We start from the raw sequence: 24,863 nt of genomic DNA on the forward strand, positions 1-24,863 counted from the left end.
CACACACCAGTACCCCGGAATTACCATATAAGGCAATTGTTTTGCTGTTCAGCAAGTGTCACGTAGGCTTAACGTCTAGGTTCTTGGCTTTGAAACTCTTGCTTTGTTGGCACTGGGGCAATCCATTCTTATCTGTGCTCTGCTACAAGGCGTGGAAGTTTTCCACTTCGGGACTTTTTGTGGACAAGCTATTCAAAAACGACCACCCTAATTTATGTTCCTTTCAGCAGGGCGTGAGAGTGTTTGCTTTACTGTATACTAGCTGGCATTAGGAATTCTTGTTCCTTGTTCAATTTTAAAATTTGATCATGGAAATATTTCATTATTTAGATTAGCATTTCTTTATCATCAGTGAAGCTGAATATTTTTTCTACAGGCTTGTTACTCTTTTGTCTTTCATTTTTATGAATTGCCTGCTCATATTTGTTGCCCATTTGTCTTAGGAGGGTGAAAACTTACAGGTTTTAAAAAATCATTTCTATGACCTTTTAATATACTAAAGCTTTCAATCTTTTTTTTTTAACCACTAGGCCACTGAGGCTGGCTCTAAAAGTATCTTTATTCAAAGCTTTAAATGTTTTATCATATTTGATGTGGATATTTTTCCACTTTGTTGTCTTTTGATTTGAGTGAGGTGTGGTTTTCAAAAAATTTTGTTTCCCGAAGTTTTACATGTAATGAAATTGAAGCTATCATTCTTTTTCCTTTGTGATCTCATCAGTTGCTCAGCACTGTTAAGCTGCTGTTAACACTGTTAAGCACTGAACACCTGTTAACCATTTGCCACTTGCCAGACCATTGAAGCTAGGATGTAAGACCTGGTCTGTATCCTTGAAGAGACTATCTCTGCTCTCCCCACCATGAATATAATTTTCTAATTTTCTGAATATGATTTTAATTACGCTTTGTTTCATATCTAGTGCCAGCCACTTAAGGAGTATGCAGAATATTTTCATTGAAGGAAGAAAGAAAGTTATAGAAAGACATGTAAATCATTCTTAAGAAGTTATGTTTAAAGGAGAGAGATACAAGAAGAGGGAGGAATAAAAGTTATACCTAAGAAAACAATGAAATTTGGTTCTCATTTTGGGGGGTGAACAATGAGAATGAAAATTATCTGCTCATTTGTCTTTAAAAATATATAAACATTAAGGGCTAGCCTGGTGGCATAGTGGTTAAGTTTGCCTGCTCTGCTTCAGCAGCCTGGGGTTCACAGGTTTGGATCCCAGGCATGGATCTGGCACTGCTCATCAAACCATGCTGTGGCAGTGTCCCACATATAAAATAGAGGAAGACTGCCAGATGTTAGCTCAGGGACAATCTTCCTCAAGCAAAAAAAGAGGAAGATTGGCAACAGATATTAACTCAGGGCCAGTCTTCCTCGCATACACACGCACACACTATATATATATATATATATATATAAACAATATAAGACAGCATGAAACAAATTCTCTAGTTTCTCTATCAGATGGGAAGAGGCACTTGAGGACTGTTTTTCATTTGTCTTTGTAGTTCTATTGCTTAGCATCATGTCTGGCCAAATGCCCAAGTTTAATAAATGTTTGTTAAATAAATCTCCAATGCAAATTTGGCAGCCTGCCCAGGCTTTTGACCATATAAAATATGTTTTTCATATAATTATAATTTTAGTAATCATACTTTCAAACGCTATTATTTTAATTAAAACTTTTCTGTTATAATATATAATGGCCGTATCATGTTTACATATAATCAACTTTGAATGGGATACCCATGGAAACCAACCTGGGGATAACTCTTCTTTAGATAGCAATTTAACTAGATTAACAATGATTCCTTCTAGAATAAAAGATGCACCTTAAGTGTACATTTGTTTTGATAAACCCACAAATTACAAATCAAAAACGCTTTTACAAAATAGTCTCTTAACATGAGTTTTCCAACCTCCTACCATAAATAAATTCCCCTAGTGAGTTTTGGGAAATGCAGTTCATTTATCACTTTTCCGTAACATTGCTGCTTCGCACGAGTAAAATAATGGTCTGTGAAACAGCCTTTGGGATGCAAGTTTTATTCTAGCATCCTTCTACTGAGCTCAAGAGGAGGAGAATCAGGCAGATAATATATAGGGATGAAGAAAGGGGAAAGCTATTTAACCAGTGATAAAACACAAACATCAATATTCCCATTTTCAGCAATAGATCTTGCTCTTACTTCCAAAGAATGAAGAATTATTTCCCTATAAAGTTTAACTGTGTGCCCAATATTTTCCAAATAATCCTCAGGCCTCTGAACTAGATGTTGAAGAATTTCAGCCACCACCTGCATTTCGGCAATAAATGCCTAAATGGAAAAGAAGAGATTTTAAATATATTGATGTTAATGAGTACTAATTTATAAGCCACATCCCTCCCTCCTCATACCTAGATGCCACTTTGGGGTGAGAAGCAGAAGGGAACATTAGAGACTGAGGATTTTTATTTAAGAGAGATTGAATCCCCTAAGGGGCCTTTATCAGATGGAATAAAGCTTTAAATTGATGTGGACGTTTAATTTCTTCTTGCCCCTCAATAAGTACGGAAGAGCAGGAGAAGAACGTCAGATTTTTAGAGACAAAACAAAGAAATTCGATTTTCTCTGAATACCTGAGCTTGTAGTTCATCCATTCCTCCCCTCAGTAAAGACTGATGAAGTGCCTACTATGTGCCAGGCACTGTTCCAGGAGCTTGAGATATGACAATGAATAAACCCAACTAAGACCTTGGGGCTCATGGAGCACACATCCAGTTGGGGAAGACAGAGCATAAGCGGGTAGATAAATAAATATATAACATGTTGGGTGGTGGTAAGTACTAGGGGAAAAAGATAATTCAGGGTAGAGGGGATGGAGAGTGATGGGAGAAGGTGCTATTTTACATCAAGTTGTCATAAAAGGGCTCTCTGAAGAAGTGACATTTGAGTTGGACCCAGAGGAAATGAGGGAGAGAGCCACACAGACTCATGGAGAAAGGACATTTCAAGGCACAGGGAACAATATATGGAAAAGTTCTCAGCCCAAGTCCTGGTAAGTGCTCAATACCATATTTATTATTCTATTACTATCATCATATTTATTATCTAATTATTAATTCTAGTTTTTATCAATACATACACATCCATATTTTATACCATTCAAATCATATCTATTATATAAGCCATTTTATAACCTATTTGAAATGTTTTAAATATGATTTTAATGGTCAAGTAATATATTAATATCCTTAAACATGATTATTTAATCATTATTCTATAGTTGGACAGAAATGTTTCAAATTGTTCACAATTGTAAATAACGTTTCACCGAATAGCTTTGTAGATAAATCTTTATATTGCAATATTTTCCCTTAGAATAGTTCTTAAAAGTAAAATGACTGGACCAAAGATTATACATTTCACGGTGGCTTAATACACATCATCTTTTCCAAAAGACGCTGTCATTCTCTCTCTAGCGGAGGGCTTTGTTAGCATCCTTGTGTGTTCAGTCAGTACACAACTTCTTATTAAGCACCTACTGTAAGCTGAGCACTGTTACAGGCTCAGGAGATATAGTCCCTGCTGCACAGAGCTTACATTCAGTGGGTAGACAGATTATAAACAAGTCAGCAAATAACATAATTTCAGAAAGTGATAAGAGCTGTGAGGAAAATGAAGCAGGGTATAGCATTAGATCCGTGCTGTCCAGCATGCTAGCTACCAGCCACACGTAACTATTGAGCACTTGAAATGTGACAAGTGGGGATTGGAAGGTGCTGTAAGTGTGAAATACCCACCAGATTTCCAAAACTTAGCACGAAAAAGGAATGCATCCTTCTTAGAATTTTTATGTTGATTACATGTTGAAACAATATTTTAGATCTATTGGCTTCAATAAAATATATTATTAAAATTACTTTTGCCGGTTTCTTTTTACTTTTTAAAAAAGTGGCTACTAGCACATTTAAAATCACCTATTGGGAGTATATTTCTGGGCTAGGGAGTTGCTTGCTGGTCTCTAGCGATGCAATCCCTGGGGTGAGACCTGGGTGGCGACAAGGAGCAGGCTTGTGAAGAAGATAGAAAAGAATGTGGTGGGCAGGGGGCAGAGGAAACAGTACGTGCAAAGGTTAGAGGTGAGGCTGAGTTCAGCCCAGCTGAAGACTACTTGGCAGGCCACGGTGGCTGGGACTCAGTGAGCAGGCAGGGAGAGAGGGCTGGGGATGATTTCAGAGTGGCTGGGCCCACGGCTTTGTAAACCATGTGAGGGGGTTTGGGTTTTCATCTACAGTTAATAAAAAGTCACTGGGGTCATATTTTTTTAAAAAATGGCTCTTCTGTGAAAAATGGAGTGGGATGGAGTGGGAGTCAAGGAAAGTGGAAGCCAAGAGAACGTTAACAAAGTTAGGACAGCAGTTCAGGAAGATTGTTTACACTTGTGTGTATATAAGGATGAACAATTTCACATGGTTATTGGCCATCAACCCAAGTAGGTGGCAGGCTTGCTTGTCTGACTTCTGAACATGGCTGTGCCACTAGGTAGAGATCATAGCAAATCGGGTCCCTGGGGCTGAATCTAGTCTGAAGATATAATGTGATTATTTCCCACAGCACTTGCCTACACTGTGTTTTAAAAATTTTGGATTGGTGGGCCGGCCCCGTGGCCGAGTGGTTAAGTTCGCGTGCTCCGCTGTAGGCGGCCCAGTGTTTCCTGAGTTCGAATCCTGGGCGTGGACATGGCACCGCTCATCGAGCCGCGCTGAGGCAGCATCCCATACGCCACAACTAGAAGGACCCACAACTAAGAATATACAACTAGCTACTGGGGGGCTTTGGGGAGAAAAAGGAAAAAAATAAATAAATAAGTAAATAAATTTGGATTAGTTACCAACTACTCTCATTTTAAAATGCTGATTTTGGCTTCTCTGGAGAAACCAGACTACTTGGTAAAAATAGGTTAACATTCCCACATGGCAATAGTCATCTGGGCTGGAGCCAAGAGGCAGCCATCCTCTGAAGAAGGGTATGCACACGCACTCTAGCTGTCCAGTGGAACCTTCTGGGGAAATGTTCTGTACCTGTGCTGTTCAGCTTGGAAGACACAGCCATATTTGGTCACTGAGCACTTGAAATGTGGCTAGTGCTATGAGGAACTGAATTTTAAATTTTATATCATTTTAATAAATTTAAATTTAAATAGCCACATGGGGCTAGCAGCTACCATATTGGACAGTCTAGTCCTGGCCTACTCTCTAGGCCTCACTCTTTCCAAGTATACCTGGCCGACATCACTGATTGTCCTGTAACTGAGTGAGTTGTGACTATCTCACCATCTTTGATTAAGATGGTGTGCTTTATTCATGCTAACAGGACACACTTTTATTCCTATTTGCTATGAGGTTTTCCTTTGTTTAACAAAAATCTGGAATAGATGCTGGCTATTATCTAACAGGTATTTGCACATTATTTTATGTCTTTAAAAGGGTTTTTAAAGACAAGTTTTTTAATTGAAATATAATTGACACATAACATTATACTAGTTTCAGGTGTACAACACAATGATTCAATATTCGTAAATATGCACAATAATCACAATGTCTAGTTAACATCCATCATCAAACATAGTTACAAAATTTTTTTTCTTGTGCTGAGAACTTTTAAGATCTGCTCTTAAATGAAAGAAGAAATGTGAAAGATTCATTTAACCCATTTAACTAGCAGATGACAAAGCTGAAGTACACACAACCACTGAAATAAGATTGCAAAGTTAGATGCAAGGCTGCTCAATATCCTACAGGGCAATAAAACTGTAATCTTTGGGGCTTGTCTTTTCTCCTGTACAAATCATTTGCAACGTATCCATCTATAAATTAACATCTAACTTCACAGAATCTAGGCCATAACAGAAATAGTATTTATTTATGATAAATTTATAATGAATTATAAATTGTAGAAATTATTAAAAATTATATAAAGTTATATATAAATTCATTTCTAACAGAAATCACAGGTCTATTTCAGTAGAGCAGGGATTGGCAAACTATGGCGCGCCCTGTTCCAGTGGGCCAAATTCAGGCCATCACCTGTTAATGGATTTGTTAATATCAAATTTTCTTCATTAAGTCATGGTAGAAGACTTCTTCCAATGCCCTATGGCATTGTGCTTACTTTGCATTGACTTTGGGATGGTTCTAACAACGTGTGTATATGAGATTGGGCTATAGATTTCTTTTCATATGCTCTCTTTGTCAGAGTTTGGAATCGGGGTTAACTTTGCAAATTTGATTATGCCTGGGATACCTGGTATCCAATATTACACTGTCTTTTATTGCTCTAACTCCTCATTCTAGTTTGCATAGTGCTTGGCACGTAGTAGGTGACCAATAACTCTCTGTTGCTATGAAATGAAGCAGATTAGACGTCAGGATGTGGAGGGACTTCCATACTGACGAGAAGGATAAACTAGATGACCTCTAGATTATGACCTAACAGTTCTCAAAAACATTAAATATTTTTGCTGTTTCCTCCAGACTAAATAAAAATTTAAAGAAAATGTAATTTTCCCTAGTATCTGCTATTTTCTATTTTCCATGCTATCATTTAATTTAACCACAGCAAATTCAAGAGGTGTCATAGATGGTATCGGGATCTTACCTCTTCTTCTTCTTGCTCTTCTTCCTCTTCCCCCTCCTCTTCTCCTTTTCCTTCTTTCTGGGCTTCTTTTCTCTTTTTCCTACGACTCTCAATGACTTCAGGATCCCACTGTTCTCTTGAGTATAGGTACCCTGTACTACTGTGTTGCCTTTGCCCAGAAACTCTTTGGCATAAATCATAGTCGGGGCACTAAGAAACAACAACCGTAATCACTTAAAACATTTCGGATATGCTTTTACTTCTCAGTCATATATGAGGTATTACATAAACCAAAAACGTCCCTACATCCCAGAGAGAATTCAATATTGTAAGTGGCATTTTGTATCAGGTTTCACCACATGCCAACAGAGGTATAAGACACATCTTTTATGCTATGCTTTTCTTTATGTGAAATTAGTATGTGTGAGAACGTATCAGAAGTTTTAAGACACAAAAGAGGGCTCAAAGAATGTAGAAAGAGTTAGAGAAATTGAATAAAAAATCAGTTTAGTCTGCAGAGGTACACAGGAAGATTCTGGCAGATTAGTCTGAGAAGGCTGAGAATGGAGGAATAGTAACATATTTCCGACAAAAAAATACACCGCATATTTATAATATTCACTATCATTACAACTTTATGGGTGAAATAGTTCATAAAATGGCAGTCATGAGTGGGACATGAGTGGGATCATCTCTTCTAGTCTAAACTTTTCATTTTGTAAATCAGAAAACTGAGTCTGGATAGTAAAAAAAGCCAAAAGCAAGTCAACGAGTGATTTTCTTGTTTCAAAGTACTTTTACATGTATATTATTTCACTCAATTCTTAAACTAACCCTGTAAGAGAAGCAGTCCAATATTATGATTAAAGCCATTTTGCAGATCAGAGAAGGTTAAGAATCTTGTCTCAGATCACAACATCATGAGGGAGAACTCCGACTTGGAACCAGACCTTCTGATCCAGAGCCCACGCTCTGTGGCACTTTATTGATGATAACTAGGGTTTGGGGCTGTAAATCCTGTTCTGAATATTTTTCAGGATCAAAAACTCTGGATGCTATTCTATGGTAGTGGTTCTCAAACATTAGTGTGTCACTGCATGCAGAGAACTGTAAATAGAGATTTCTGCTCCCCCGTGTGATTTATTAAGTCTAGAGTGAGGCTTAGACATTTCAACAAGCAATTCAGTGATTCTGATGCTGACGGTTCATGTGCCACACTTTGAGAAAGTAAGGGAGCAAGAAACTTTAGAACCTTTCTTGCTCATTTTCTGATTTCTTCAAGCCACCTCTATGTGGAGATGGGATGGGTATTTACTGAGGCAAGATTTTCATTTAGGTTTCCTAACTTTTTGCAAGAAAGATTTCAGGTAATTTTAAAAACATGTGTATTTGACCTTATTCAACAACCCAGAATACCCACATTGTGAGTCCTTGACAAAGACTATCCCCTCCAGCTGTCTCCTGTTTTTACTTGTAGGAAGTGATTAATAAGAGGGTGACATGAAGGACATGCCTCAGAGCAGTGGTCCTCAAACTTCACTGGGCATGAGTCACCTGGACGGCTTTTCAACACAGGGAGCTGGATACCACCCCCAGTTTCTGACTCTTAGTTCTGGGATGGGGCCTGAGAATTTGCATTTCTAACAAGCTCTGAGCCCTGCTGAGGCAGTTTGGATTGTACTGTGAGAACCACTGTTGTCGTAGGTCACTGGCCCTTGACCATTTTTAAATTTTTCTTAGTACAGACCCCTTTAAAACATGATGAAAGGCATACACTTTTGCTTCAGAAAATGCACATACACATAACATTTTGCATACAATTTCAGGAGGATCATCGATGCTTAAGGATTCATGGATCCCATGCTAAGAACTTCTGCTCTAGAAATTTCAGCCTCTATCCCCAAATAAGGCCAAACCATCAGAGGAGTGTGTGTTGCACTGAGTTCTGTCTTACGTTAGACCCTTTGATTACACACTGGCTACCCTGTAGAAACTGCTGTGAACACGGACCATCACACTCGTAATATAAATGAGGTTAAGGACTTCATTCTCTACAGTAACAATCTCTTATATTAAGACCCACGTAAGACATTTCTCTCATTTTTAGTGGGAGTTATTTTTGTTTTTTTTCTGAGGAATGGCTTGTCTTTTCTTGGACAATGTGAGTTTTATGTAACTGGTCACATGTCCCCTTCTACTTCGGCTCATCAAACTTAGATCCAAATTTTTGACCCCAATTTTCTAAGCATTTGGGACCTTATGACCTATAGATTTGTGTGCTCTAGGTCTACCAGGGCTTAATTTCCCATCTAAGTTTTCCACGGTTTAGACCTTATATTTGGTTTCAGTTAATTGTTTGAGATCTTTTCTTGTCTCTCTTATACACACGTTCACGTGTGTGACATTTTCAAGTTCGTGCAGGGAGTTTGGCCTCTGACTATGACCATGCTCAGCTCTGTGATGCCATCTGTCCCTCACGGCTGACCCTAACACACCACTGGGCCCCAACACCTGAGCGGAGAACCATCTAATTTATTTTGAGCCATCAAACCCTTTGCGGAATCAGTCAGGGTATGAATATAAAAGCTTATCATTCTTTTTCATATAAACAAATAGTTCTCTGAATTCTTACCACAATCCCACAAGGCAGCTATTGTCATCTTTGTAAAAGGTAAATTGAGGCTCCTAAATGTGATTTTACCAAACTGTAACAGTTGATAAAGGAGAGAATTGGGAATAGGACCCAACCTTGATTCTTAATCATCTAGTGGTGTTCTTTAACATTCATACGTCCAAATCATTTGTTTGTTCTTTCATTTTATTTAACTGGAAAAATTATTAGGTGTCTCTAGGTACCATATATTATGCTAGTTGATGCTTATATGAGTAAGACATGGTTCCTGCCTTCAAGTAAGGCAGAGTCTAGAAGGAAAATGGACCATGACAAGATACTGAGGTAATATGATAGAGAGAAGAGAGAAATGTGATGAATGGTCATGAGAGAAGTATTTAATGTTCCTGTGGTAAATAAGGTGTGGGGGAGAAGGGGAGAGAGAGAAAGAGAGTTAATGTATGTTGGTGTGGACGGGGTGGTCATCAGGGGAAGTTTTGAAGAGATGATGCCTGAACTGACTGTCAAAGGATGACTATGATTAAGCCTGGTGATGAGGCAAGGAGATGTTTCCCGCGGATGGAGCTGCGGGTGCAAAAGCACAGAGGTATGAGAAGGTACAACTCCGTCCCTTATGATTGATGCAAGAATCATCTCCCTAACTACTTAAAATTTTTTAAAACATTCCTTGAATTTAACTACTACCAAAAAGAACAGTTAACTATACCAGAAAAACAAAGAATATTCTTACCTTAATATTGATTATAACATCAGGTTTCAATTTTAAATTTTTAAGTAATTCTATTTGCTCCAAAGTAGTCATGGCACCCTGTGAAAGTGAGGGTATTTCTGTGATAATATAACCTGTCAAGTAAAATATTCTTTTTAAGTTTTATAGTATTATCAATATATGAGAGCATGGATTTATTATTATTACTTTATAAAATATTATCTACTTATTGATGAATACTGATGCAGGTCTTAAAATCATCTGTCAAAAATTTTAATTAATAGTTAAGGTTATTGCCACATGAAGCATAACTATGAATAACGTTTTTCTGATAATAAATAAAATCATTGGGCTAGGAAGAGATATCTTTAAAAATGCCAAATCAATTTACTTTAGGCACATGAGGTGCCTAGGAAAGGAAATTCTATGCTAATAATTCTTTTAACTCATTTTAGGAAAGCTCGTATGATGAATGGTAAAGGTACACTACAGGGGTTGCATGGCATATATTTTTTTCTTAAATTAACATTTTATAATACAACAGAATATATATGTATATAATGTTTATGTAAGTTATAGCGAGTAATAAAACACCCATGTACTCCCCATGTAGTTTAAGAAACAGAACATTATCAATACAATTTTGGCTGAGCGAATTTATTGACTTGCGTCTCTACCCAGAAACCTAAATCTTCTCTTTGAAATTCACCCTGTCTACCAACATCACATTAATTTCCTTAATATATTTCTCTAATTATGTCACTCTCTTGCTTGAGAAATTTTTCTCTTATTAATAGACAAAAGTCTCAACTCCTTCAGTGGGAATTAAAGGCCTTCAACCAATTTTTCTACTATTTTAATAGAACTTTTCTTCTTGGAAGGACAACTGATAGGCAAATTATTATTATTATTATAAACTATTATTCAGCTTTGAATATTTGGCAGACGTTTTACAAAAAGTGAATAGAGTGACCCTGTCATTTCAAAGTAAACGACTGACAGCATACATTGCCAATTATGAAATCTAAGCGAAAATTCCAATTTTGGAAAACTTGTATCTACTGCCATAAGCTTAACAGCCTCCCAGTTCTTAAAACTCTTCCTGATGAGATTGACTGTGATATTAACAAATGTGATTTTTTTGGTATTGTATACGAACTGTGTCAAAATTTGGAAGATCTGCATATCTCAGTGCACCAATATGTTTCAAATGACCAATGCGTGGTGCCACAAAATCATGAATGGGTCATGACCCATTCCAAGTGCAAAATAGACCGATAAATTTTAACATAACAGAGTTTGTAAAGTTCACTGATATGGTTTACAGATTCCACAACACAACTAACCTTTAAGAAACTTCGCCATGTCAAGTTTTGGTGTAGGATCGAGAATATCCACAATTATTCTAAAGGATATCAAAATACTCCTTTCTCCAGCTACATATCTGTGTGAAGCTGGATTGTCTTCCTGTACTTCAACAAAAACAATATATTGTAATAGACTGAGCAGAAGCCTATGTGAGAATCCAGCTAGGTCCTTCTCTTAAGCCAGAGATTAAAGAGATTTGCAAAAATATAATCCAATACCACTCTTCTCACTAAATTTTTTGTTTTGAAGAATGCATTTATTTTTCATAAAATATGCTACTTATGTTAGCATGTAACAGTTTTATTATTTTTAAACAAATATTTTAAACATTTCTCAGTTTTAATTTCCAATATGATAAGTACTGATAGATATAACTCATCTAAGCAAAAGCTCTTTTGGGGGCCTCAAAAATTCTTATAAATGTAAAGGAATCTTGAGACCAAAAAGTTTGAGAACTGCTATCCTCTACAATGCCTAGAAGAGTACAATAAAAAAAGGTACTGAGCATCTGCTGATAGATGAATGAATGAATGAATGTATCAAATAAGCCAACCTCAAAATCCTCACTTATGAACACGCTGATCACAATCTTTTATTTTAAAAAAGCAGACCAACAACTGTCACGGTAATCCAAAAATCTCACTAAGTGCTTAGTTCTTTGCCAACTTCCCCTAAGCTTGTTCAAACATTTCACTTTCGCTAACTATGTGTTGGACACCATCCAGAGAAGCAATCCTAAGTAGTTTAACTTCAAAAGGCATAAACGGAGACCTGTTATCTTGGGTTTGGATATATGAGCTATATAATCATGATTCTCTCCTGTCTTGCTATAATCCTGAGTTTCCAACTTGGCTTACTTCTTTCCTCTTGCTGTTGTCTTTGAAACCCTTTGAAATAGTGGTGGTATCCTAAGGCATGCATCCTATTTGAGGCCTTTAAATGAGCCCAACATACCCTACAAAAATATAGCCAATGCATGCACTGGCACTGTCTAAGGGACTGGGCCAGATGTTTCTCTGCTTGCCTCCTCCTGCTGCTCTCGCTTTTTGCTTTTCTGGCTCTGCACTTCCTTGGTTTGGCTTGGCTCCTATTGTTAATCTAGCCTCCATTTGTTAACAACCTTATCTGAATTTGTCAAGACTTTGATAGTGCCTCCTCTGGGATGTGACGGCTGGCATTAACCCCCTGGTCTGACGCATTGCCAGGGTGAGTACTGTGGTGAAAGGGACTGCAAGGTCTAGCTTCAGACTGAATTCAACCCTGGACCAGCTCATCCCTCCTGATGGGACATTTCCAGAGACCGGTCAGTCTCCAGAGCTCATGCCCTCTCCTAAGCAACAAGGGAGTATGCAATACGTCTCTCCCCTTCCCTCCGCTGGCAACGCTGCCCAACATCTGTGAATCACAAGTGGATGACAGAAAGATGCTTGGCACTGTTTGCTGTGCTCTCTAGCACCCTGTGCATCTCTACAACCACTGACCCACTGCCTGGAGAGCTTATTAGGCATTCCAAGTATGACTGTTTACAGGCATGCGAAACCTCAAGGACACATGTATATCTTAATGAGGTTCATACTCAGTCTCTTTCCTGGTAGAGGCAGCAGAAGAGTGGGTTTCTATGGGGTCTGGCTCTGTCCTGATAGGCCATTATTTGGGCCTGAATGTTCTGAGCAATGGATTTTGGAGCTCTACCCATGGCAAGGTGGCCAGTATCATCATATCCAGACCCTAGGAATGTATGTATGGAAGAGATGTGAGAGAGACAGTTATGTCACTTAAGTGTGTCTCACTAGTGGAGATTTAGAGTGGAATAACTTAGTTTTCTAGACCCAATTCTGGTAAAATCTCAGGGGGATACTTCTTTATAGACAGAACAGAGCCCCTGAGCCCACCGTCAACCTCTCTAATCCTAGCGACATGTGTGAGGATGGAAGCATGGATGAGGACTCCCCCTCACGTCCCACATCGCCTTGACACTGTTACCAAGTCCTCGCCCTCCATGCTGAAGATGCAGGAATGGCAGATCCCACACCACTCCTTGCTGCGAGGCCCTGCATGTACTATCACAGGCAGGGTAGGCACTCTGCAGGCTAGTGCCCAGCCTGCATCATCCCCACCAAGGGAAAACTGAAAGACTGTCCACACGACTGCCCAGGGGAAACCAACTGGCCCATACCATCACTTTGCCTCCACTTCCTGGCACAATGAGAAGAAGAAGGTATTCTCTATTTCCACAAAAGTGAAGATGACATGCTACTGCTTTCTGAGAGATTCAGAGACATTGAGCAGCTTAGCGCCCATCCAGCCCTGACATCCATCTGACCTCAGGCCAGCCTAACATGGGTGGACACAGCGGTGACCAACGACTTGCAAGATCATCCACTACTTACTGGGGAAAATGAGTTTTTCTGGAATCTAGAAGCGAGAAGCAGAGAGGGGCTTCTCAGGATGCAAGGCATTGACTCTACCTTTCTCTCTTGGGTGAGGATATCGTCCATGGAAACTGATTTTGGCTCAAGGCCAACACAGCATGACAGGTTGTAAATGAAAGGATTATAATTATAGATTGTGTAAGTTTCCCTTCTAAATAGCACTAGAAGCGTAGTATAAAAGGGCTCTGGTACAGAAAAAAATGATGATTGAATTTAGCAATACTCTACTGTGCAGTGTCCCCGGCAGCACACATTTGTCTTTAGGGATTTTGGAGTCATCAATTACCCAGCCTCACCTAGCTCCTGACCCAAGTTAATATCTCTGTTTTGAAAGCCCTTCAGTTCCAATTTTGCTTCTACCATCTCCTAGGCTTCTGGGTAAGATCAAACATCAGAAAGAATCCTTGCTGAGCAGAGACTTTCAAACTGTATTTAGCAGAGTGCTAGGGTCCAAACAAATTCCTTTGGGGATGCTATTAGACAGGTGAGGAGAGTCTGGGCAGAAGGGGCTCTAGGTCCTGCCTCCACTGGAGCCTTGAAATGAGCCCAGTTGTGCATGCCTACAATGTGGCCACGCAATTGCATGCTGATTGTGTGGCCCTCAGACTCAAGAAATCATTTATGCCACTTTTCCTCTGCCAGCTCCCAGGACAAGTACCAGTGTGCAGAAAGTCTAGGGGACAGAGGAATACATTAAATGACACTAGGGGGTGCAACCAGCAAAATCCAGAATGTAGGAAACTCTAAAAGACAAATAACCAGTTTCTTCAACAAAGAAAACACAGGATGAGAGAGAGACGTAGGGGAACTTATAGATTAAAAGGGACTTGAGACATACCAATCGACTGCAATATGGATCCTACTTCCAACAACAACAACAAAAAACTAGAAAAAATATATGAGGCAAATAGTGAAATCTAACCACAGACTGGTTAGTAGTTGATTTATTATTAATTTTTTAGGTATGATAACGGTAATGTGATAGATTTTTAGAGTCCTTATCTTTTTGAGATACGTACTAAAACATTTACAGATGAATTGATATGATATGGATTAGCTTCAAAGTACAGTAGATTGGAGGAGGCGTGTAGCTAGAGGTACATATGAAGCCAGATTAGACAAGAGCTGTCATTGTTGAAGCTGGGTGATGGACACATGGGGGAATTTTATCTCACTCTCTTTACTTTTGTTTGAAATTTTCCATAATAAGTTAGAAAGGTCATGATCACTGAGAATGGCGTAGCTCAGTAGGTTTATTTTGTTCATTTTCTCCTTTCTCTTTTTGCCAATATTTAACATTTACCCCATCTTATTGTAGCCATGTCAATCACTCTAAAATTTTCAAGAGGTAAGGTAGGGTAAAGTATAAACAAAAACATATTTGCCTGCCTACCTGTATACATGCTTCAGTTTCAATCACTATGCTTTTTGGGGTCATTTTTTGACCGAAATTGTAATTCTGTGATTGCCCTTTTTCCTTCTTCACTCATTTAACCTCTCACATTCTGAGTGTTTTTCCTAAGTTCATCCTCTTTATCACGGATCGATAGATAGATAGGTAGACAGACAGTGTGTGTGCCCAAGTGTGTTACATAATATACAGAGATGATATACAGATATACATCTATATATAGATGAATAGATATACTTCATTCTTATAGCATCTATATAGAGAGAGATCTTTCTACCTATAGATGTAGACGTTATAGATATAGTTTGCAGTGACAAGTCTGCTTTGGCTTCTTCCATTAGTGATTTGCTTTGGCAATCATGGTTTTTACTTTACTGCATTCTATTTTTATCCCTGTATTCTTGATAATCACAATGTCCTCTCAACTTACTGAGAATATAAAGAAGCTTTCTAAATTTTTCTTTTCGTTCAATAAAGCTATTTGAGGTGGATGATTTTCTCCCAAGCGCATCTTTATTCTTCTTCCCTTCATTTGCCAATGTCAGAGTTTGCTCTTTTCTTTTTAGTTATCTTGAGCTTAAGGAGTCTTTGTTTTGAGAAATTAGGTCCAAAGCTCCTGCTCAGCGTCTGTTTGAGGGCAGGGAGACATCTTGGGTCCAGAGTCAGAGGGTAGACTGGATGAACAGACTGAAGCCTGCCAATATCTGGAGCCAGAGGGGAGGCTGGTGTCATTCTAGTTCCCATTCCTGCCTTTTAAGCATGAATTAAGGCAGAGAAACCCAACCCTTGACAGGACTTAGTAATAAAACTCAGGGTGAATGGGAAAGCAGTCAGAAGAGGCTGTCAGCACCGTGAGAAGGACCACAGCAGACTGTTGATGCTGTAGCTGGACAACATGATGCTAAAAGAAGATCGGACCATAAAAACTTTAAAAAAAAGTTTTTTAAAAGTAGAATCTGAAGAATAAAACAAGCAAACAAGAAAATGAAACTATCTGGGCTGCTCAACTGAACTGAAACTCTGAGATTCCTGTGCCAGGGCAAAAGAAAGAGCAAGTGCAGAAATTATTTGTGCCTCAGATAAAGCATGAATTTTAAGGCTGCTTTGATAACCACCGATGTGTAAAAACAGGCATACCAAAGTGATCGACTTCTGGGGAGTTGAGCCTCTCCAACATAAGCTTTGTGACAAGTTCATCTGGAATGCTCTGCCCGCTGACCAGCATGGACTGCAGCTAAGAACAAGCACAGAGAGTGTACATTACCGTATAATGTATCTGTGACACAGAGCCTTCTAAAAAAATCAGAATAACTTTGAAACTTAGATTGGTTTACCATAACTCCTGATTGGGTTTCACTGGCAATCTGTTCTTCTAAAACTGGTAAGGCTAAAAGATGAATTCGCAATATTAGCACAAACTGGTATTGGAATTGTCACACTACGAAACACATTCATGTGTTTTGTAACTGGTAACAAAGATTAACATTTGTATATCACTTTAGAGTTTACAAAACCCATTTATACACCTTATGTCATTTAAGCTTAACCAGGTTATGAGGCAGCAGAATTCTTGTATTCCACAGAGAATTTGTCTCTGTCACTCGCTATCTAAAAGATCTTGAGGAAGCTAACTTCCTAAACACCTCTGCCTTGCATGCTTATGCCCTGTGTAGGATGCAAGAGAACGTGAGGACGACATGAATTTGTGCATAAAATAGTGATTTGGAAATTGCAGTATTGCACAAAAGTATACACTAGTATTACAATCATGCGCTGGATAAAGACGTCTCGGTCAGTGACACACAGCATATACCATGGTGGTCCCATAAGATTAGCACCATATAGCCTAGGTGTGTAGTAGGCTGTACCATCTAGGATTGTGTAAGTACATGCTATGATGTTTGCACAATGACAAAATTGCCTAATGACACATTTCTCAGAATGTATCCCTGTCGTTAAGCGACACATGACTGTATTAGTCCAGATACTTTTACAATCATACAGTTATATCCAGAGCCCACTAATTTTGCAAACTGACTCTATAAAACAAAAGCATGCATCAAGAAATGTTAAAACAGGTAAACACTGATTAGAAAAAGGGATCCTGAGGATGAAATTCCAACAATGTGTGTCTTTTTTAGAAGGAAATATCCTATCCCTTGATGGGAGACATCCTGGGGTAGAAATGGCAGGCGCATGACCTAGGGGAGGATGCAGCAGCTGAATTACGTCCCCAAGTGCTAACAATCTATGAAAGGTTTGGTATTCTTTAAGATCTCCTACAAGTGAATTTTTTTAATCAAAGAAAGAGGAAAATTTTAAAGTTTCTTTTATGTGTGTATATTACATGTTACTGAATTGTTCTCTCCCCAAATTGTACCAGATCACAACTTCACTAACAGCATGTGGAATGCTCATTTCATAACATCCTTGCCAACAGTAATTGTAGAAACTTTACATATTCATTACCAAATTGATAGGATCAATGTTATTTTAGCTAACATTTCTTTGACTAACAATTAGGTTAAGCTCTTTTTCTTATGTTTGTCTATTTTTATTTCTACTTTTATGAATTGCTGATGGATTCTTTTGCTTATTTTTCTAGTAGGGAATAAATAATTTTATTGATTAAAATAATATTTACATATAAAGACATCAATCCTTCTTTCACATATTGCAAATAATGCAAAGCAATTTACAAATAATAAAAAATAAAATTTATCATTCAAGATAATTAAGTCCTGGAAAATGGTCCTAAGAGCAGCTGTGAGAGTTCCTTTTCTTCTCATCTTTCATAGGGAGACACCTAAAACACACATATCCTCAATAGTTCAAAATTATGGAATTAGAGAATTGGAGCAGAAGAGTGGAGTCAAAGGCATTTCATAAACCCTCCTAAATTCTGTGAAAAAAACTAGGACGAATAGAAGGGCAAAACATGTTTGCTGCTATTATGAAGACAATATTCATGGGTTGATAGTGATGTGTGATGAAGCAAACACAAGCAAATGTTAACCCTAGAATCTGGGTGGTGAGTAGACGGGTATACAGGTGTTCATTGTACAATTCTTTACATTGTTATGCATATTTGAAAGTTTTTATAACAAAATATTAGGGAAAAAAGATAAAATTTACCTTCCACGCGAACACATTTCCATGCCTGTGCTATCTGATGGGCTAATGTTGTCTTCCCAACCCCCTTAAAAAAGAAAGATGTTGTTTAAAACCCAATAGAACAGCTATTTTGCCAGTGAAACAGATATTCTCATTTTTAAAGATTCTATTGAGGTTACTATTACATAAACGTTATCAAGCAAATTTTTTTTTTTTTGAGGAAGATTAGCCCTGAGCTAACTGCTGCAAATCTTCCTCTTTTTGCTGAGGAAGACTGGCCCTGAGCTAACATACATGCCCATCTTCCTCTACTTTATATGTGGGACACCTGTCACAGCATGGCTTGACAAGCGGTGGGTAGATCTACACCCGGGATCTGAATCAGGGAACCCCAGGCCGCCAAAGCAGAATGTGCAAACTTAACTGCTGTGGCGCCAGGCTAGCCCCTAGATTTTAAGTCATACAATGAAAGTCTAACAAACACACAAAAAAATAGCATACTATGTGGTTTTCATTCTTGTACGGTAACACAATTATGATTTTAAAAAATTTAAAAATGACATTAAATAATAATTTAGAAGAGATAACTTACTGGTTTCCCAAATACAACAAAGCAAACAGGTTTAGACAACAGAAAGTTTTTTTCAGCTTCATCTTCATTAAATATATCCACAAAAGGATGCTCTTCTGTCTTCTCTTGAAAAGTCATAATACAAAATACTACAATAAGAAAGAGAAAGATTGTTAAAGCACCCAATTTAGTTGGAAAAGGCAGGCAGGTTAGGGAGAAATAGAATATTCTGTGAATTTACTTATCTCAGAAGCCTTTCCACATTACTAAGCATATGGATTTTGCCACTGATCACAAATAAGTTAACCTTATTTATTAAAATAATAATAGGTTCTTAGTTGCAGACCAAAAGCAAAATCTAGCTATATGCCATAAAAAAGACAGTTAAAACAAAGTGTTCCCGAAAAACTAAATTAAGGAAAAAACACAAATATGTATACATACACATATATGTTATGATACATGTATTCTACTAAAGATCAAATTTAATGTTATACATACACACACACATATATGTGTATATGTGTGTAGGGGCTACTAATGTCTCTACAAGAAATCCTAATGGAAATTAGAAAATATGTAGAACTGAAAAATAATAAACATAATCTAGAACAAAACTTACAAGATATAGCTAATGTACTATTTAGAAGACTTAAATACTTACATTAGAACCAAAGAAAGTCTGCAAAGTAATGAGCTAAGCTCACAACTTAAGATATTAGAAAAAGAAGAACAGGAAAAATAGATATATTTAAAAAATTAACAAAATAGAAAACAAACATTATATAAAGGGGATCAAAAAAGCTAAATAGCGGTATTTGGAAAAGACTTATACATAGAAAACTTAGGCAAGATGGATCAAGAAAAGAAGACAGAAGGTATAATTCATCAATATTAGACAGTTTTTGAGAAGTGTGGTTTCTTACATATAAAAACTAAAATTTTTCTATGTTTTTCTTCTTCGTTTATTTCTAATTTTCACTATAATCAGAGAATGTTCTCCATATTATATTAATGTTTTGAAATTTGTTGAGGATTGCTTTATGGCCTAGTACATGGTAATTATCAAAGAAATTCCCTGTATCCTTGAAAAGGATATGAAATTTACATTCGTTTGATGTAATGTTCTTTAAACACTGTTTACATCAAGTTTGTGAATTGTATTGGTTAAGTGTTTCATAATGTTTACTGATTTATTGTCTACTTGATTAAAAAATATTAGACATAGGCGAAAGGACTACAGAGATAATGCTGCAGATACAATATAGATAATAAAAGGATATCATAAACAGAGTTATCCCAAATAAATTTGAAAACTTAAGCAAAATTGATAAATTCCTAGAAAAATCAGCTTAGTAAGAAAAAAAAGCAAACCTGAGTTGTTCTATTGCCATTAAGGAAACTGAGTGAGTAACTCAAAAGCTTCCCACAAAGAAACCAGATGGTTTTACTGAAGAGCTCCCAGTCTTACAATCTTCACTCTTTCAGAGAAAAGATAAAGTGGAGCCTTCTTCCATCAGTTTATGGGTCTCACATAACCTCCATAGCTAAGTCAGAGAGTGGTGCAAAAAAGCAAAATTATGTGCCAATTTCATTCATGAACAAGATTTTAAAAATCTTAATCAAAATATTAGCAAATTGAATCCAGCAATATATAAAAAAGATCATAACATCATAACCAAGTTGGGTTTCCCCAGGAATTCAAGGCTGGTTTAATATGAGGAAATTAATTTATCATATTAAAATAAATTTAAGGGGAAAAACTATATGATCATCTTAACAGATGTAGTAAAAGTATGAGATAATTCAATATCCTTTAATGATTAATAAAAGATAAACCTCTTCACAACTAGGAATAGAAGGGAACATCTTTAACCTGATAAAGGGTATGAACAAAACACAAACATTATATTTAACAATTAAATATTAAAAATTTTTTTAAGACAAAAGAAGGAAAACTAATTATTTCCAGTTGATATGAAAACCCAAATTTATCACAGATAAACTTTAAGAATTAATGAGATAATCCAATTTATTGAATTCAAAATCATTACACAAAATTCAGTTGCATTTCTATACACCAAAAATAGCTAGAAAACGTAACCAAAGATAAATATTGCTTATCTTAGCAGCAAAAATATAAAGTAACCAGGATTAAATATAACAGAACATATACAAGCCATTTATGGAAAAATTACAAAACCTTATGAAAAGACTTTAATGAGTAGACTTCCAAAATGGAACAAAACTATGTCCCAGGGGTCTGGAACACTGTTCACGGAACAATGAAAAATGGATTGAGGGGGCTATATGTTTCTAGGTAAATGGGCTATGATCATAGTTCTCTGTGGAAGTTAGGAAAATTCAAATAGGCTTAATACACCAATACTATTTTAAGACGTCATTATGAAACAAGACATATAATAAGAAATAATACTAGTATATTAAAAAGCACTTGAGATGAAAACTTCATGAACCAAAGGGCTAAAATTCAAGTTTCGTCTTTAATACCAAAAAAAATAAGTAATGCTGCTATAAAATGTAGTGCTAAAGAGGCAAATGCATCTAAACCTTTTAGAGAGCTAGTGCATTTATTAAAGAGTCTCTAACAAGTACACTAAAACCAGGGCCCTACGGCCTAGAATAGGAATATCTCAGTAGATGTCTAAGTATCTCGAACCCCAAGATTTCCCTGAATGCTCTGCATTAACAGAAGTAGCCCTCTCCTCACTTCTGGAAGATAGTAGCCTCTTCTTGCCTCATCTCAGGCAGATGCCTCAGAAGACAATGCTTGCCCTCCACAAGATCTGTCTTTGCCTTCCTTCATAGCTTCTAGAGCAATAACTGGGGTCAAGTGTGAGCCCAACTCAACTGGGGAGGTGCTGGTACAGGAAGAAAGCTAAGAGAAAGCGCTACAGGGCCTAGCTATGATGTACCAGGGCCTAGCTATGATGTACCAAAAGGAACTAGGAGAACATGCCTGGGAAAAGATCTTGAGGATGCTGGGTGGGGGAATGTAGACTGGGAAGAGTTGTGGGCTCTTTCCCATGACTCATGGTTTAACATGACATCTGGAGTGGGTCCTATTTCACTGCTGGTAAGGTTCCTTAAGCTTGGAAAAACACAACAGGGGCGGTCCTGTGGCCGAGTGGTTAAGTACCCACGCTCCACTTTGGCAGCCTGGGGTTTCACTGGTTCGGATCCTGGGCACAGACTTTGCACCACTCATCAAGCCATGCTGAGGCGGCATCCCATATAGCACAACCACGGGCACTCACAACTAGAATATACAACTAAGTACTGGGGGGCTTTGGGGAGAAGAAGAAGGAAAAAAGGAAAAGAAAAATGGCAACAGATGTTAGCTCAGGTGCCAGCTCTTAACAAAGGACAAAAACACAACAGACTGTGTAGTAAACAAGGCGGAATGCTGGAACTACCTTGGCAGAGCACAGAGGAAGATGTCAAAGGCTCACAGAGGTGACATGTTAAATGGATTTATTATATGAGGCCAGAGAACTCCTCAGCCAGCTCTGCTTTGCGGGATGGCCAGAGGACACTCCTTTCATTAAGGCATTACAGAATGAACTAGTAAGGGGGCACTGGCATCATTAAGAAGCTCAGGGGTGGCTGTCCCTTTTAGGCCAGCCCTGAAAGTCGGGGAGAGGCTGATATGATACTGGGTTCCCAGGTGTCTGTGGGGGTGACAGGGTCTGGAAGACAGAGGCCAGGTGGCAGCACTTAACCATCAGAATCAAGTAGGTATAATTACCATAATGGGCAGCAAGCCCAGAATGGCAACAGGCAAGACCGAGAGAGATCTGTGGCGATGGCTAATAAACCATGGGATTCCTAGGGGTGAGACAGACGAGCAGTCCATGAAAATGTTGATTAACTTACATTTCTAAAAAACGAGAAAGGGCCAGTTAGAGAAGGATAATCTCTGGATGACTCCACTCATATGAGGAATTTACAAATGTGGAAAAAGAGAAGAGATTAGTGGCTACCAGGGGAAAGGTGGGGTTGGGGGTGGGCACAAAGGGTGAAGTGGTGCACCTAGAACACGAATGACAAACATTAATGTACAACTGAAATTTCACAAGATTGTAACCTATCATTAACTCAATAAAAAACAAACAAACAAACAAACAAAAAAACAAGAAAGGGCAAGTGAACCAAAGGCTGATGTCAGCAGCCACAGTGGAAAATCAGGATTCCTTGCCCAGTTCTTAGCTCCAGAGCCTACTTATTGAAGGGGAAGCAAAGAGCCCTTGAGGATGGACCCGATAACACCATAACAAGTTTTTATGATAGGGATTCCCCAGTCCTTCTCCAAGAGAACCTACAACCATTAACTGGAGAAATATACACTGTGGAAATGGGAATATCTTCTTCTTTCAAGGGTTATGGGATACGGGGTCTGAGCTGCCTGTGACACCAACAGATCCAGAACGCCCTCATGGCCTCCTGTTAGAGCGAGGGTAAGTGGAGAACCAATAATAAAAGGAGTCTTGGCTCAAGTCTGTCTTACAGTGCATCCAAAGAGCCTGTGGGATCACCTCGTGGTTATTTCCCTGGTCCCTGAGAGCATAACGGGGGTTGAAGCTGGGAAAACCTTCACAGCAGCTCCCTTCCTGTGGAGTGAGAGCCATTGTGGTAGAAAAGGCCAAATAGGAGCTCATAAAACTACAGACCTGCTCCTCGGCCCCTGGTGAAGATAAATAATAGTAAATCATTCTGAATGAAATGGAAGAGTGCTACCCAAAACTACCTAAAAGATGCAGAGTCCTGGTTAATTCTCCAGTCTGGGTGTTTGCAAAAACCAGATAGATCATGACAGGTGATAGTGCACAACTGTAAACTTAACCAAGTGTAGCCCCAAGTGCAACTGCTGTGCAGAGGACATCTTTACTGCATCGATACAGCTTCGTGCACTTGGTGTGTAGCTACTCATCTGGCAAATGCGTTTTTTTCAATCCCCACCAGGAAAGAGGCTCAGAAGCAGTTTGTATTTTCTTAGCAAAGTCAGCAATGGACATTCAGTCTCACCCCAGGACTCTCCCGCTCTTTGTAACGAATGTGGTACTACAAAGAGGTCTTGTTGTTCCATGATACTGACAATATTGGACCTGGTGAACAGGAAGTGGAAACTGTTCTAGATGCCCTCATACGACACATGAACATAGTAAGTGAGAGATAAACCTATAAAGATTCAAGGGCCTGTCACTTTGGGGAAGTTTTAAAGGGTCGGTGCTCTGGGACATTCTGAGACTTTCTCTCCAAGGTAAAGGACAAGTTATTGTGCCTCATATCTTCCACCTCTAAAAAAGAGGTGCAGTATTCTGTAACTCTCTTTGGTTTTTGGAGACAGCACGTAGCACACTTGGGAATACTGTTCTAATCCATTTAATGGTGACTTGAAAAGCTCTCACTTTTGAATGAGGCCCACAGCAAAATAGAGCTCTGAAGCAGTTTCGGGCTATGGTACCAGAGGCCTTGCTTCTTGGGCCACATGCCTGGCCAGATCCCATAACGCTAGAGGCAGCTGTGGTAAGTAAGGACATTGTTTTGAGTCTTAGGAAAGCCACAAGAGGAACCTCTCAGTGTAGATCATTGCTACCTGCAGCTGAGAACAATTCGCCATTCAAAAAGCAGCTCCTGGCATGTTCCTGGGCTCTGGGAGAGAATGAATGCCTGGCCAGAGGACATCAGGAGACTATGCAACTGCAAATGCCCATCATGAGCTGAGTATGTCAGACAGATCAGGTCGTAAACTTGGGCAGACACAGCGATAATCCACTGAATGAGAAAAATGGAACACTGGGATCAGGCCCAGGCAGGTCTGGAGGGTACAAATAAGTTTTACAAACAAGCAGTCCAGGCCCCCGTGTCACCTGTCTCTTGCTCACCAATGTCTCTCCTTCAGCTCACACTTCATACAGCATTCCCTAGACACAGGTGATAGAAAATGAAAAAAAAATCATGAATGAATCATGATATAT

The 24,863-nt window shown here is 38.4% G+C and overlaps 1 protein-coding gene across 6 annotated transcripts in view; it reads right to left on the reverse strand.

Annotated features, from left to right (window-relative positions):
* Positions 1-24,863, reverse strand: part of AK9 (adenylate kinase 9) — a 125,888-nt gene that overhangs the window by 96,054 nt on the left and 4,971 nt on the right. For 4 of the 6 annotated variants that reach the window (XR_011522625.1, XM_070559280.1, XM_070559278.1 and 1 more), the window contains exons 2-8: positions 18,886-19,013; positions 18,315-18,378; positions 16,514-16,566; positions 16,317-16,413; positions 9,990-10,102; positions 6,649-6,837; positions 2,197-2,325 (exon numbers count right to left, since the gene is read on the reverse strand). Coding sequence is in view for 5 of the 6 variants with exons in the window: in XM_070559280.1 (XP_070415381.1) it covers positions 2,197-2,325; positions 6,649-6,837; positions 9,990-10,102; positions 16,317-16,413; positions 16,514-16,566; positions 18,315-18,378; positions 18,886-19,013 (773 nt within the window). In the remaining variant the exon portion in view is untranslated. The remainder of the gene's footprint in view (positions 1-2,196; positions 2,326-6,648; positions 6,838-9,989; positions 10,103-16,316; positions 16,414-16,513; positions 16,567-18,314; positions 18,379-18,885; positions 19,014-24,863) is intronic. The other 2 variants (XM_070559282.1, XM_070559281.1) reach the window with 1 other exon arrangement.

This window comes from Equus przewalskii, chromosome 9 (assembly GCF_037783145.1).
Source record: "Equus przewalskii isolate Varuska chromosome 9, EquPr2, whole genome shotgun sequence".
Taxonomy (NCBI): Eukaryota; Metazoa; Chordata; class Mammalia; order Perissodactyla; family Equidae; genus Equus; species Equus przewalskii.